Source organism: Etheostoma cragini, chromosome 6, assembly GCF_013103735.1.
Source record: "Etheostoma cragini isolate CJK2018 chromosome 6, CSU_Ecrag_1.0, whole genome shotgun sequence".
NCBI classification, from domain to species: Eukaryota; Metazoa; Chordata; class Actinopteri; order Perciformes; family Percidae; genus Etheostoma; species Etheostoma cragini.
The window spans coordinates 22,542,467-22,558,881 of NC_048412.1; the positions used below are offsets into that span (position 1 = coordinate 22,542,467).

The 16,415-nt window shown below is 38.9% G+C and overlaps 1 protein-coding gene across 2 annotated transcripts in view; it reads left to right on the forward strand.

Moving 5' to 3' along the window:
* LOC117946812 (protein argonaute-3) overlaps positions 1-16,415 on the forward strand; it is a 33,694-nt gene that overhangs the window by 14,027 nt on the left and 3,252 nt on the right. The window contains exons 4-17 of one of the 2 annotated variants that reach the window (XM_034875200.1): positions 313-521; positions 1,474-1,610; positions 4,487-4,621; positions 4,789-4,876; positions 5,931-6,078; positions 6,316-6,435; positions 8,745-8,888; positions 9,870-10,003; positions 11,864-12,048; positions 12,513-12,672; positions 13,908-13,998; positions 14,584-14,778; positions 15,355-15,489; positions 16,096-16,197. In XM_034875200.1, the coding sequence (XP_034731091.1) occupies positions 313-521; positions 1,474-1,610; positions 4,487-4,621; positions 4,789-4,876; positions 5,931-6,078; positions 6,316-6,435; positions 8,745-8,888; positions 9,870-10,003; positions 11,864-12,048; positions 12,513-12,672; positions 13,908-13,998; positions 14,584-14,778; positions 15,355-15,489; positions 16,096-16,197 (1,983 nt within the window). The remainder of the gene's footprint in view (positions 1-312; positions 522-1,473; positions 1,611-4,486; positions 4,622-4,788; positions 4,877-5,930; positions 6,079-6,315; positions 6,436-8,744; positions 8,889-9,869; positions 10,004-11,863; positions 12,049-12,512; positions 12,673-13,907; positions 13,999-14,583; positions 14,779-15,354; positions 15,490-16,095; positions 16,198-16,415) is intronic. The other variant, XM_034875201.1, reaches the window with a different exon arrangement.

The following is a 16,415-nucleotide window of genomic DNA, read 5'->3' on the forward strand; positions in this document are numbered from 1 at the left end:
CTTAAAAAAACAGACTCCAAAACACGGACATGAAAACACACAAACATGTGTCTTCTTCACAACCTGAAACTAAACCGTGCGTGATTATCTAGTGCACATACAGACACAAAATGTCAACAGCTCGCCATAACCTGAACCAAAACATACCTGCAGGACATTACACCTGACATACCCCTGCATAGACACGTGCAATCACATAATATACCAATTCACAAAATCTTAACAACCACCACTTTCACTAAATCGACTTGCCTTGATATCTAAACTTGTTTTTCCTGTCTCGTCCTTTTGTCCCGTCCTGTCCCCCCTTAGGTGGACCTGGATGTCACTCTACCGGGGGAGGGAGGGAAAGATCGCCCCTTCAAAGTTTCCATCAAGTTTGTGTCTCTGGTCAGCTGGCACATGCTCCACGAGGTGCTGACCGGCCGCAGCATGCCTGAGCCCCTGGAGCTGGACAAGCCCATCAGCACCAACCCTGTGCATGCTGTGGATGTGGTGCTGCGACACCTGCCCTCCATGAAGTGAGCTGCTGCTGTTTTTATTTGGCCTGTTTTTGTCACGTTTAGACATATTGGTTCACTCTTTTATTGACAGCTGGAGGCCTAAATAGACCATTTATTGTTGTTATTATTAAATAATTGGGAGGTAATGTTAAAGAATGATCTTTTAAAACAGCAGATCCAGCCAAGGAAACAGTCTTTCCTAATTTCACCACCTTCACTTTCAGTCAGCAAACATAAGTCAAAAGAAAGAGAACACATTGTAAAAAAACAAATATCCCACGGATACTTTCAGTATATACTTTATATTGGTTTTGTCATAGTGCACCAATATGAGCACTCTGATCCCAACGGAAATCAAACACAGCTTCCATGGGCTCTCACTAAGCGCCATACCTGACCTCGTACCATCTGCCACTCAATATCACGTTCCCAAGCTCCAGCAGGAGCACAGTCAAACACAATATCACCAGTGTCTTAATGAAAATCTTTTTCAAGGCATTATTAAAAAAGTGGTTCTACAGTCACCTTTCATTTAGCCCTGTTCGCAGCTTACAGGGGCCTGTTATTGCAATGGCATCAGGACACATTGCCAGTACAGGATTCACCTAGAAAAATGTAGCCCTTTTATGATTATTAATGTGTCTGCTGGGCAGAGAAATAAGAGGTGGATGAGCTCAGGCAGTGTCACCGCCTCTCATTTCACTGATGTAGTTTCAAGCCATATTGACGAGCAGCCGAACGTGACACTGTTTAAACACACATTGACCTACATTCACAATTCAGGATGTTTGAACTAATCTTCATTTCCTCTCTGTTTCCTTTCATCCTCCCTTTTCCTACTCGCCCCATGTTCTCCTGCTTTTCGTCTTGTCCTTTTTTCACAACCTTTTTTGTCTTAACCTCCCCCATTATCTGTTATTCCTTTAATCTCTTTGCTCTTTTCTTAAAATTGCTACTTTTCTCCATCTAGGTACACTCCGGTGGGCCGATCCTTCTTCTCTGCCCCAGAGGGCTATGACCATCCCCTGGGAGGTGGGAGGGAAGTCTGGTTTGGCTTCCATCAGTCCGTGCGCCCTGCCATGTGGAAGATGATGCTTAACATTGATGGTGAGAACCAAATTCAACCTAGACTTGATTTGGCTTTGATGGCACTTCAGGGCTTCAATATGTCCTTACAGCTCCAACGATGTAAATAGAAGAGCTGTTCTTAATGCCTATTGCTTCAGACACAGTCGGAACTATGTTTGATAATATAGCTGATATAGCTAACATGGCTGTTTATATTTCAAAATATTAAAATATGTACAAGATTCACAATTTCTTTTTTTTTTATTCAATCTTTGTTAAAAAGAAAAGAAAAATAAAGAATTTCTTCTCTTTTACAGTAACACAGCAATTGTTTTCGCTGTTCCCATTTCACAGCCGGGGAAATGAGATTTTAATAATTAAATAGATTAGAGTTACATGAAGCCTCCATTATACGGGTTCTTTAATATATATTGATTTACTTTCAAGAATGCTATGTTTGAGGAAATTTAAAAGCTGTATTTAACATAAATCTAACATCACAATATCACATTCATTCGATAGTTATGGCATTGGAGCTGAATGAGGTCTGCAGAACACTCAAGCTTTTTCATCAATGGGAGAGGCTGAAGTGCTTCATAAAGCAGCACAACTTCTATGGGCGCAGTGTGAAACTACCAGATAGATTTTTACTTTGAATCAAAACTGTACTCGCTGCTTGCATTACGTGTCAAGGCTGTTGAATAAGTTAAGCTTAACATGGCGACGGCCTTCATCCTTCTCGTCATAGCATGTCATGTATTTGTTGACCAATTTGTCAGAACGGAGCCAATTCTGCTGGATAAGAAGTATTTTTTTGATGGGTAAAGTTCACAATGTAATTTGGTAATTAGTTTTATCACAGGATTAGTGTCAGTAGAAAAAAAGAACTTAGTTTGATGGCGTGGACTAGTGAGCTCCAATTTCAATCTGTTTAATGAATTGCGGAAAGGGTCAGACTTTGTGTGTGTGTGTGTGTGTGTGTGTGTGTGTGTGTGTGTGTGTGTGTGTGTGTGTGTGTGTGTGTGTTAGAGGAACTTGGAGGGAGGTGGGTTTTTGGTTGGATGGGGAACAGACTAGTCAGTTGCTATGGAGACGTGTGTGTGTGTGTGTGTGTTGCCTGAGTCAGGAGGGTAGCTTTGTGGAGCATTTCCTTGAGACAGCTTTTGTTTTGCTCCAAGTCTTTGAAGCCTCTATTGTCGGTCTCTATTTGAGTCTTTCCCTCTCTGATTCTCTCTTTGTCTCATTTTCCCGCCCTGTCATTCTTCAAAATCCATTGGTCGGCTCAAGTTTCTTGTCTGCTCTCCAGCAACAAACTAGAACTCCCAAGTGTTTGCGAAGCATTTGTTTTTAAACGACTGTATGGCATTTTGTTAAGGCAAGGCAAATTCATGTGCATGCAACAAAGTGCATATACCAAATAATTGTAATTAATGAGAAATGAGCCCTTTTTGATTTTAAACATTTGCAGGTGTTACTCATAAACACTTCCAAACGCACAGAAATTTAATTACGATGAGTGGAGAGGACAATTAGGAATGATGTCACTTCCTGTCAGTGGTGAAAGGCTCAAGGGTGCAAACCAGAGGTGTACTGTAAGAGAGTGTGTGTACGTGCAATTATCTGCTTCATGGATTTGCACAATCAGTGCTTTCATCAAACCCACCGTCAGAGAGGGATTGTTTACATCACAACAGCTGAGCCAGATAATTCGTCAACAACATTGACACCACACTCTCTTCATCTCTCTCTGCCCATTTTGGGATTTCTTTTGGTCTTGCTTTGTGTTTTGTAATACCCTTTTTCCCTGGATTTGACTTTCTCTCTGATGTAAGTTTTGCTCTGCCGTCCCACCTATCACCTATATTCTAATTCCATGTATTTCGAGAAAGTAGGGAACCTGCCTACATTTGACAATGGGAGAATCTCCACACAGACTTTGTGCTGCATGAACTGCACCTCCTGTGTTCATGGTACATTAATTTAACACGGTGGCCTGATTACACAAAGATGATGGGATCAGCCTCTAAAAGAGCCACACAGTAATTAGGCCTGTCACGATAACACATTTTGCCAGATGATAAATTGTCACAGAAATTATTGCGATAAATGATAACATTGTCGTTCAGAGACCATTTTTATTTAAAATAATGAAAATGGCAAATAATGCACGTACACCTTTTGAAATATCAATAAACCTTTATTTCTAAAGAATATTTAACACTGGAACTGGAAGACATTTTAAATATCCACAATAAATGAACAAAACAACCAAAAACAATAAATAATATGGACTGAGAGTCTCGGTTAACAAAAAATGCACTGCAATTAAAGCCAAACACAATCAAAAAGAAAAATGGAAAGTTTTCCGGCCACTATCATTTCCATTGTAAATTATTAATTAATGATTCATTTTTATTTATTTATAATTGATTTATTGCATATTCTAACAGGTAATTTCACATTCAAGAAGACAAATTCTATCCTTGTCTTACAACTTATCTAGTATTCATGCATTAGTCTTGTTACTTGTAGCTGTGCAGTCTGGTTGTTGTGGGAAAATTTACATAGCACATACTGTTCTGAACATACGGGCTTCTAAAGGAGTTAAGAACTTGTGAAAAGTAGTATTTCAGTTGTTATAACAGCTTTTAATTTCATTTAAAAAAACTAAAAAAGCCCTACAAGGTGCCTATTATCCTACATTGTCAGATGTTGTTTTACTGCATAAAAGTTTTACATTTCTTTTCAGACAGACACTCAACATGTGACCATCCAGTTTGCACTATGATGTGTATTGGTATAACACCGTTGTATTTTTAGAATGAAGTTGTTGTCATTTAGCGTAGTGTTATAGTATATTATGGGTTTTATTTGGCTTAAATGACTCTTGCCTCTGTCTTTGCTTTATCTTGCAGTGTCTGCCACCGCCTTCTACAAGGCCCAGCCGGTCATCCAGTTCATGTGTGAAGTGCTGGACATCCATAACATAGACGAGCAGCCTCGCCCACTCACAGATTCGCACCGGGTCAAATTCACCAAAGAAATTAAAGGTGATTACGGTAGTCTAAAGTGCGCCTGCATGTGAGAAAAAGAGCTTGATCAAATAAATAAAAGTGCATTAGGTGTGTTTGAGCAGAAACATGGAGTGCACATCCCGCAGCCCTTCACGCGCAGACATATTCTTAATGCTTCTCCAACACTTTCTGTTATTCACCAGGTTTGAAGGTAGAGGTGACGCACTGTGGAACCATGCGGAGGAAGTACCGCGTCTGCAATGTGACCCGTCGGCCTGCCAGCCATCAAACGTGAGTCAGCCTCCGGGCGGGCAGGGGAACAGGAGACTCTGGGCTGAGTGCGTGGATGTGTTGGGGGCGGAGAACACAGATCACAGAGGATGCGATCATCACCGATTCACCACCAAACAAACCAGATATTAGCTGACTCATCTAACAAACAATGCAGTCAATATTAGTCATCCAAGAGTGAAGTAGCTGTTGTGTGTGCCTGCTGATCTTCCAGAGAATTTCCAAAGGCTTAACAGTCCAGAGTAGAATACCTTGCTGTGTGTTATCCTTTAAATGGTGGTACGTCACCATGTTGCCATTGAAAAGGATGATCCATATCTATGGCAATAGCCATGTAGCGATATGCTGTTAAAATAAGAGTAAAGATACTTAATGATATTTAAATAGTGATTGTTAGGTTTGATGATAGATGGCTACCTACTTTTAAATTGTTATGCTATGGTTTTTATTAATATTAATTAACTTACATTCAGTTGCCAGTTTAAGGTGCACCTAACTAAAACTAATACAGTGTACAACAGTAGCAATAAGTCCTACCTTCATGAAGGTCATAATGCTCAGTTTTGTTTAGTAGTGATTAGGAGTGTAATGGTATGAAAATGTAACCTCATGTAAAATCCTACTTATGACCATAACTGTGGTCTCTTTCTGCGCTATTGTCACTGATATGAATATGGTAGCTAGCCAATAGATTACAAATTGTATTTTTTTGTTACAATCATGTTGTTTTTCCTCCAATCTGATTTTAGAGTCATAATGTCCCTGGCACATAGTGAACACTGAAAAGTATTGAAGTTAATAAAACAAATCTAGTTTAAGTAAGTGATCCGAGACTATGTAAAACCTTTGCATTTATAGCAAAATAGTCTGCATCACCGCTATCCTTACATGGTTTTATATCTTGAAATTGTAAGGCAAACCAATGAATAAAGATTAGACTGATTTAGCTTGATTATATATCGTTTAATCAGCACTATGGCACTATTACAAAATAAATAACAAATCTAATCCTGTTGCCCTCAGTTTTTAACATGAGATGCTGTTTTCCTTGCAGGTTCCCTCTACAGTTGGAAAATGGTCAAACAGTAGAGCGCACTGTAGCCCAGTACTTCAGGGAAAAGTACAACTTGCAGCTGAAGTACCCACATTTGCCCTGTCTACAAGTGGGTCAGGAGCAAAAGCACACATACCTGCCCCTGGAGGTGAGAGATAACATCTTGCTATTTCACTTTTTTCTTACATTGGGTTTGGGTTGGGTTTGTAAACATAACTCAAAATGAAGGAACCTGCGGTGCATCGTCTGCTTTGCAGCGGTCAGGTGTGCCTGTGTGTCAGCTGTATGAATAATATGCAGCTCGCTCAATAAAAACAAAAATGTATATGAATAAATGTATGTATGTAAATTACAGATTTAACGTTTCTTCTTCATTTTCTTGCAGGTGTGTAACATTGTAGCAGGTCAACGATGCATCAAGAAGCTGACAGATAATCAGACCTCCACTATGATCAAAGCCACAGCTCGCTCTGCACCCGACAGGCAGGAGGAGATCAGCAGGCTGGTGAGTTGGATCAAGATCCCTTCTATCACCCCATGGACACCCAGCTTTGATATTGAGTTTAAGTTTGGTGGCATCTGTTGATTAGTTGACTGTATGTCAGGTATTCCTTCAGCATCAATATCAATACATCACCTATATTTGGTTACATATGATTTTTTTTGGGAATGAGCACTTGCATAAGTAGAATGGTTAAAATTTGTACCGTTATGTACTGTAATTTGGTTGTTGGTTTGTACATCATATACTGTCCTATTGACCTGAAATTTGCCTAGTAGGCAGAACATCTTATGTTGTACAGTGTGCTAAGTATGCACCATCATTTAAGTGGTTAGGTTAAGGTAATACCGTACAAAGTCAAAAAAACAAGCCATTGTTGGGGCTCTAACTTTAAAGGAGGAGGGTGTCTACACAGCCATAGACAAAACGCTGCCTGGATGGCTGCCGCGTTGCTAAGCTTGTCAACACTTGGTTGCCATGCTGTTTAGCTTGTTTAGTAATCACCCATCCTAGATTCTCATTTTATATTGTTAACAGAGGCATGTCTGCGTGCTTGTCCGTTGCATTTGGCAATTACAGGGCGGGCCTAAGTAGGGTCAACAAAATACCAGAGTTGTAATGGCTTTAATGTGTGTGAGGCTGCTACAGTGTCTGCAGCGTAATGTTTATGGAAAGATTGATGGACTGTACGCTGCCTCTGGCCACCATCAGAATAACAATGCACATTCAGTTCCTGCTGTTACCTTATTAAATCACATCTCCCTATCTCTTCACTCAGAAGCTAAATGACTGGACTTGCTTACAGGAAATAGACATAGACAGCATTGTGGTGGCGTTTTCATTAGAGCCCAACCGATAAATTGGCATGGCAATATTAACGGCCTATATTAGGCATTTCCCCACCAACCGTATCTGCATTTATAATGGCCGACACCAAATATTTAAATATTCATTCATCAGAATCATTTACAATAGCAAATAAATTATTCTGATTTATGAATATTTAAAAAATGAAAATGGACGGTCAACCATGTTATGAGTGTTGGCATTGCATACATTGTCCACCAGAGGGCGCTCTACAACGTCCCGGCAACACTGATTTATTTTGTTGTTGTTTTTGTTCAAAGGACTTTCGATTTCATATCTTAAGTTTGTATTTTTATACATTTTATTTATCAGAACTTTAACATATGTTGATGTTCCTCTGATCTGTGGTCTGTGACAAAACAAATTATTATCATACTATTTTAGTAAGAACTTATAAATAACTACAAATAACTTATGTAAGGGAAATCTGTTAATGTTTTGTTATGCGTTTTATGGATTTTTTTTAAGATACAGTATATCTCCGCCGATATATCGGAATATTGGATTTTTATATAACCAACTATTGGTATCATTATCGGCCTTAAATATCCTTTATTGGTCGGGCTCTAGTTTTCATTTTGATGCTTAGAACTTACAGGCAAGTGTGGGCGTAATAGCAGAGGTTGAGAGACAGAAAAGGGCAACACAAGCAGATTAGCTGTGTCTGTCTGAACTACAGAAGTACCAAGTGGGCACAGTTACCCTGTGCTTACTTACGGTCATTTTGGATTAGGGAGCTTGCGCTTGACATTGTGTGACTTGTCACCAATTTACGAGTTCATTTTTTTCCTTTCCACCAACAATAATGAAAACAATCAAAATGCTAACTGCAAAATAGAAATTGCATTAAAGAACCATTAAAGAAACCTAATACCCGTACAGAAAAGCAAAGCCTCAATAGGGTTACAAGCATAGGCCTAAGGTCTATCTAAAACAATGATGGCACAAGCACTTGGCACAGAGGCAAACATTGTAGACATCATTGTGACATTTTGTGATTAAATGCCCAGTGAACTACCGCTGCACTTTGGATTTGTTCTTAAGAGGAATCACAGGTGTTACTACTACTGATCAACATCCGATAAATAGTTTCAACACTGATAATTCACAACAAGCCTCTTCTAAATTAAGCTTCTGCTCTTAAAGAAATAGTTTGACTTTAGCGGAAATACGCTTATTCACTTTCTGGCTGAGAGTTAGGTGAGAAGAAGAACGTAATATTAACTGACAGACATATTGTTCTTCTCATCTAACGCAAGAAAAGCAAACTAAGCTTATTTCCCAAAATGTCACAACAGTTTTTCAACCAAAACAAGCCAGGATAAATGAGCAGATGTAGAAAACTTCCATACAACACATGGCTATGTAGTTAATGACAACTCATGTTGTCATTAACTACAGTGGCTTGAACCTGTGTCCAATATTCCCACCCTGTTTCCCTGCAGGTACGCAGTGCCAACTACGAGGCGGACCCTTTTGTGCAGGAATTCCAGTTCAAGGTGCGCGACGAGATGGCCCATGTGACGGGGCGAGTGCTACCCGCCCCCATGCTGCAGTACGGCGGCAGGGTGAGCACAGAGCACTTTATGGTACCCTTCCTTTAAATCACGCCCATTCTCTCTGTTTGTCTGACACGCTCTCCCCTTCCTCAGCCTTTATTTCACTGTCTCCAAGGGGAACTAACTTACTGGCTTCTGTTTGTACTACTACACTGTGTCAGTTTGTTTGGCTTTTTTTGTGGTTGAGTCTCAGTAGTGCGAACTTAAAACATTTATTAGAGGGGCAAACAAGACACGAAACATTTACTGTATCTCTCTCTGACTGATTAGACATGTTCTAAAGTATATAGCCTTTGCCAACATTTTGTCAATTTTCCTTTGTGAAGTTAGAAAAAGGTGGGTTAAAGAAGTTTACAAAATTGCATAAAGTAACAGCTTACTGAGACTGAACCACTGCATTTATTAACATCTGTCTGTTTATCTTTTCTGAGGTTGCACATCTTTACATAACTACTTCTATAAAAATAATATCAATGATTATATTGAAACACTTTATTTACAGAGCACTTACAAAGTACAATGTGCTGCATAGAACGTAAAAAAGTTAAAATAAATACCAAAGCGAAAGATAAAATTATTATACTATTATACATTTGGATGTGTGTATTTGTGAGACCTGTGACACCATTATGAGATTTGTCACAGTACATCACACTACCTTTGCAATGAAATTCAACTTCAAGCACTTCAACGATTATTGTTATTTAATTTGAAAGTTAAAGGTTTCTCTGGTGAGCACAACTATGTTTTTCAAATGCATGTTTCTTGGACTTTCTTGGCTTCTTTTGTGAATTTCTGTAGTGAAAGTGAATGTTAATACATTTTGGTATGGATGAAAAGTGCGCGTGGATTCTGTGGGTTTTCAGAAAGTAAATGTGTGTGTGTGTTTATGTTTGTATGTGAGTGAGGGCACTCTTGTCTTTCTACTTGTGTAAGCGTGAGTCTGAATGAATGCGAGTGTTTGCCCACAAAATCATGAGTACATGCGGTGAGACTGCAATGTTGTTTCAGAACCGCACTGTAGCCACGCCCAGCCACGGGGTGTGGGACATGAGGGGGAAGCAGTTCCACACCGGGGTGGAGATCAAGATGTGGGCCATCGCCTGCTTTGCCACGCAAAGGCAGTGTCGAGAAGAAATACTAAAGTATGATTATTTGCAAATGTTTTCAAAAGGTCACTTTCTGAGATTCTGTTGTCACTGTGCGTACAGTGATGATGTTCATTTAATTATGTTCATGAAATTTCAAAATACATTTGTTAGATTACTATTCAAATCACTAATCTGTTTTGCCTTTTTCATTCATCTTTAATGATGTCAGATATTATTTGTATATTTTTGTCTTCATAGATTGTTATCTGGCATGAATTAAAGGTCACCTATTATGCTTTTCCATGTTTTCTGTCATATCTACAATGTTATAATAGTGGATTGAAACAATTTAAATCAGACCAATATTTTAGTTTTAACTTTTGTAAAATTTGACAAATAAGGTTATTATCATTTTTTTTAATCAATACCATTTTTTGCTGATGAAACTTGGATAATACAAAAGGAAGTCTGTATGGGGAGTAATTACATGTCAAAAGAAAGACAACCAATTTTATTAGAAATATGGTTATGGATAAAGAACCATATAGAATTTGGGTTTGCCAGGCCTCTTTTAAGCCAGTTAATTTTAAAAGCATTAACCGTATCAATAAAATTCAAAGCTTCAAGACCTCCTTCCTCTCTATTATTAGATAGTTCTGCTTTTTAAGTTTGTTAGTTTTTTTTTTTTTTTTTTTTTTTGTTTAAACCAAGGAATAACTTTTTAATATCATTGGCCATGGAATCCTTAACAAACAAGAAAGTGAAGGGTAAACAAAGAAAGACAGGCCTTCAGCGTTTGATAAAAGTACTCCATACAATGTTAAGTGAGATGTGTTGAAATTTATTATTACAGAACTATTCATTCCCTTATAAAACATTTCAATTGTCTCTACAACGTTCTATAAAATAACAAGTTCAATGTTAAATGTCTATCATGTTTTGGTATTAAGGAGATAATACCTTGTTTTCTAGTTGTACTCTTATTTCTTTGACTGATACATTGACTACATTAGTTATAGCATACAGCAAACCATTAAGTAGCTAGTTACATGCTAAAGCAACATTAATTAAGTAATTTTAGCCAATGGTGGTAATTTCTCCCCAAATTCTGATCACTTAACTGCTGGGACATGTTTGGCTGAGTACTATTTGGTTTAGAACTTTTATTCGTGATTTTTCATGGTACGACGTCCTGATGTATGCTCCGTTGCAGTAGCTCCTGCTTTAACTAGAGTGATTGCAGGAAGTGTGCTGGCCAATCATAGCAGACTGGGATTTTTATGGACTCCTCCAGAGCGGTAAATACAGGTGCAGCAGCCATGGGCAGTATGAGAAAAATAAAAAAAATTTTGTTTGTTTTTTCACATTAAAGCATGTAAACATATTCTAGTACAAACACAAAATGCAAGTATAATCCTCAAAATGCTATATAATAGTTGCCCTTTAATATTATCTGTTTCATATGATTTCTTAAAGAACAGTAGCACTTCTTATCAGCATAAGGCGATTTGCAGTTTTTAGGGTATGTTTTTGACATCTGGTCAGGGACTACTACAGATAAAAAAATTATCCTTTTGTCTACCTTTGACATATTTATGGTTATCTTTAATGAATGTGAGTCCTTCTGGTATCAATTAGTAAAGTAGTAACATTTTTACTAGTAAAATAAAATTGTCAGGCTCTGCACACTGCTCAGCATGGACAAATGCAATGATGAGAACTGATTAACGTCAAACACCATTGACATACCATTTGCTGTTACACAAAGAACCATATTTTCTGTTGTGCTGACAACATTTTTGCAGGTGTCCGCAGGTATTTTCTTCCAAGCAAAACAGGCACAGCCTTTGATTGTAGTTGACTTCACCATTCTACTGACATTTCATGTTAGCCTCCTGCCTCTTCCTTGTGTAGGGGTTTCACAGACCAGCTACGTAAGATTTCTAAGGATGCTGGGATGCCCATCCAGGGCCAGCCATGCTTCTGTAAATACGCCCAGGGAGCTGACAGTGTGGAGCCCATGTTCAGACACCTGAAGAACACCTACGCCGGACTGCAGCTCATCATTGTCATTCTACCGGGAAAGACTCCTGTCTATGGTTAGAAAACTGCATAAAATAAATATTTAAATTAGAGCCCTAGAGATGTTCTTATGACTTAGGTTGGATGGAAACACTAATGCTACTCTGGGACTCAGTGCTGGGGCAATATTATATCAAATTCTATCAATGAAAGAACCACATTGAGGAGAGTGTAGTTCTCGCTCTATCAATAATGTTCCAGGAATTATATTTTCTGTTTTTAAGTATATTTCTCAGACTGCACATACCCATGTTTTATTCTTCGGTCCTACATTGTTTCAATGTATGACTGCTCTCTTGTATTGTTTTTATTTAATTACGGATCATAAGTTGAATATTATTCCACTGCCTTCCTAAATCTCTATTTTAAAAACTGACCAACATTATAAAGTCCTGTGCTACTTTTGCGAGGATGAAATATTTTTTGGGGATTTACTCAACTTTTCCTTTTCCTAATGCTCACATTTTGTAACCACCCACAGCCGAGGTAAAGCGTGTGGGAGACACCCTCTTGGGCATGGCGACGCAGTGTGTCCAGGTGAAGAACGTGGTGAAGACGTCCCCTCAGACCCTGTCCAACCTCTGCCTCAAGATCAACGTGAAGCTGGGAGGCATCAACAACATCCTGGTGCCTCACCAACGGTCAGTCATGCTCTGCTTCTCCTCCCATATATCATATACCATATATCCTCCATTTTTAATTTTTTGAAAAACATTTTTGAGATTGTCTCCTGCTAATTGAGAGATGGACATAAAGCATATCGATATCTCAATTAATTTTCAAGTTATTAACCAATGAACTTCGAAAGGGGCATGGCTCTGGACTTAAATGAACACAAATCAGCAACCGTAAGGCCAATCATCACAAAACTAAGGTTATGCCAAGCCAAGGGTATGTTCAGATAAGTGCTCCAGATATACCAAGACAGTTTTACATACATACGCCGCAAGGGGGCATTACAAGCTGAAGATAGGTGATTGGCATTACACATATTTTACTATAAATAATATATTCATGGTCTAATCATCACAAATCCCTCGGGCTATGTCCTCATAAGTACCCGAACCACGCCCTGGAAGTTTCAGTCAAGTTGCACACCAGGGGGAGATAGAAATGCAAACAAACTGCAGATGCTGTAGGTCAAGGCAGGCTATAAATGACTAAATGTTTGTCCAATCAACACAAAACTCCCAGGAAGTGTTTGCACAGTGATCTTTCACAGACACTGCAAGTCTCATTGAAATTGACCACTAGCAGGTGCTTTAAATGCACAATAACTGGAAGTGGAATAACACAAATCCAGCTTGGAATCCCAGCTTGCGGCTTTATTAGCATTTATTTTTGTGTTGGTCATCTGTTTTTCTCAAATTGCTGTGAGCTGGACTGAGTTACATATCACACTGAATTGAAAATAAAAGTTTTTGACAAACCAGTTGTTGGCATTTAAAAAAAAGTGTACTGTTTGTCCAATTATTAAAAAAGCTTGCAGGATATGTTTTATAACGACGTCGGACCACACGTGTGAAATTAATTTGAAGTTGCTATTGAGAAAAAAGGTTTAAACCCGCAAATTTATAATTAATTTTGTCTTGCTTTATTCCTCTCACTGTTTGGCTTTCTGCTATTATATTGTCTTCTCGGTATACAGCTCTGTTTTTAAAGGTGCTATATAAAGAAATAATATAAAAGTTATTATTATTATATCACATTTGGCAATGCTCTGCTATAGTGATGCTGATTTTAAATGGCTTCTTGTAGCTTGAACTGTTAAATTATTGTTTAAAAATTTGTGTCATAATATGACTCACAACATAATATGACTCTCTATGCGAGAAACTCAATAAAACAAATGTCTTTGTTGTTTTTCAATCAATAGACCATCAGTGTTTCACCAGCCAGTGATCTTCCTGGGAGCAGATGTGACACATCCGCCTGCTGGAGATGGGAAGAAGCCTTCAATTGCAGCAGTGAGTTTTTCTTCTTCTTCATTTTACACCCGACCTAGTCTTGCATTGCCAGACCTTCCTCCACAGCGCTGAGGAGGAGGGTCCGGCTAGTCCACACAGCATTTTGGAATGGGAGAAAAACATGCTCTGGTTTATTTGCATTTTTTCTTTTTTTTTTTAAACCAAATAACAATCGTCTTGGGTGTTGCTAAGCGCCGTACGGACCCAGGGTGCCTCGGGAAGGAACTTGTTTTGGTGGAACATTTGTTTAAAAGATATTTCAGTTGTGCAAGGGAGAACTCAAATTCGCCAGATAGTCTAGCTAGCTGTCTGGATTTACCCTGCAGATATTTGAGGAACAGTCAATTAGTTTAAAATTACAACAAAACGGAAGCAAAGGTAACGGACATCCGGCCAGAAAGAGTGACATCCGATGGAATTTCCGGCGGCAACGGAGCAGAAGTGGAATTGTGTAGATATATAGACTACACCTTACCTAATGGTTGAATGTATAAACCTATTAACTTTCCCCTGTATCTGACATTAATTCTTGATTGACCCCTTGCAATCTATCACCATGCCCCCCCCCCACACTCTCTCTTCCAGGTGGTAGGCAGTATGGACGCCCACCCCAGCAGATACTGTGCTACTGTGCGGGTCCAGAGGCCCAGGCAGGAGGTCATCCAGGACCTCGCCTCCATGGTGCGGGAATTGCTGATACAGTTCTACAAGTCAACCCGCTACAAGCCCACCAGGATCATTTTCTACAGGGATGGAGTATCAGAAGGCCAGTTCAGACAGGTCAGCTCACACATTTTTTCTCACAAAACGAATGAAGTCAGGTTGCTAGTCAGACACTAGCCAGAATTCAGTTGAGTTTGGCTTGCAGAATTGTCTTTACTCTGTTCAGGAAACCATAGTTTATATAGAGCCGGTACGTTTGGTAAGTTTTTGGCTCGGTAGATCAGACTTAATTTATTATCAAAATGTACAAGCATATTCCAAAATATTCTTTAATCACAGATGATTACATAAGAGACCTTTTTTTTTTTTTACACAATTGAAGACAACATTGCCAGCCATTCTAGCATTTGAACTAGATTTAGGTTTAGATTTATTGTCCTAGATGGATATTTGTTTGTACAGACAATAGACAGAGCAAGATATACACACAACATCATGTAGATAAACACTATTATGACCGGTTGCAGAGTAGAGAAACATGGGTAAAGATCCATATCCTCCTTAAATGAAAGGACACTATGGAACTATAATAACACATATTGATAAGGATATACTATATATTGTGACAGTGTGTGATGAATATAGTTGACGTGGGTTTTGTTCAAGGGTAATTTGTATCAACTTTTTTTTCAGGTGCTGTATTATGAGCTGCTGGCCATTCGTGAGGCCTGTATCAGCCTGGAGAAGGAGTACCAGCCAGGCATCACCTACATTGTTGTGCAAAAACGCCACCATACACGCCTCTTCTGTGCCGACCGCAACGAAAGAGTGAGTCCCCACATCTCACACACAAACACGAGCACACAAACTCTCACTCTCTTTAAGTATGACACAGTGATGGTACCCATTAAAGCCGCTACTATGTGTTATGTGTTAGTCCTTTTTTTTATAATGCTCTGTGCCAGCACGTTAAGTACACAAAATGGGCCTCCTTAATTACCTTTTGTTGTCAATTGGACTGTTCACCCTCCTAACCCCTGTAATTACATTCGATTAAAGCATTAGGGCCCATTGCGAACCAAAAGCTCTGGAGTGGCACTCAAGGCCCCTAGAGTAAGACTCAGCTAGTAGCAATCTTATTTTCAGCCCAGAGCATTAAGCTCTCTAGTGCATTAGGCTTTTAATTGGTTGATTGGGACGTACTTGGTAAACCTTTGCCTGACACGTTCCATCAACTAGTTTTTTTTTTTTTTTATGATTAGAATTTTTACCTCCTGACATTAATTTGTGCTTTAAAAGCTTTGTTTTCTTCTTCTCTTTCCTGGCATCTTCCATTTTCTTGTTCTAGCTGTTTTTGTTTTAACGTTTCACCATGACAACAAAAACAGCTAGAACAAGAAAATGACTCACTGACCTTAACTTTGCTTTTGTCAGGTTGGACGTAGTGGAAACATTCCTGCTGGTACTACCGTGGATACGGACATCACACATCCCTACGAGTTTGACTTTTACCTCTGCAGTCACGCTGGAATACAGGTCAGACCAACCTCTTGTCTTCTCTGCCCAGCCTGCTGCCTTTTTCACCTTCACTTAAATCTAAAGTCTTAAGTGTTTGCTTATGCAGAGCTCTGCATTCCTTTAAATAGATAATATATATAATAAACAGGATTCAGGAATGGAATGGCCGTGAGAGACAAGAGGAAATACTTTAGGGTTTTTCCCTTTCCTTTTATTTATACTTGGAGGTAGATCTC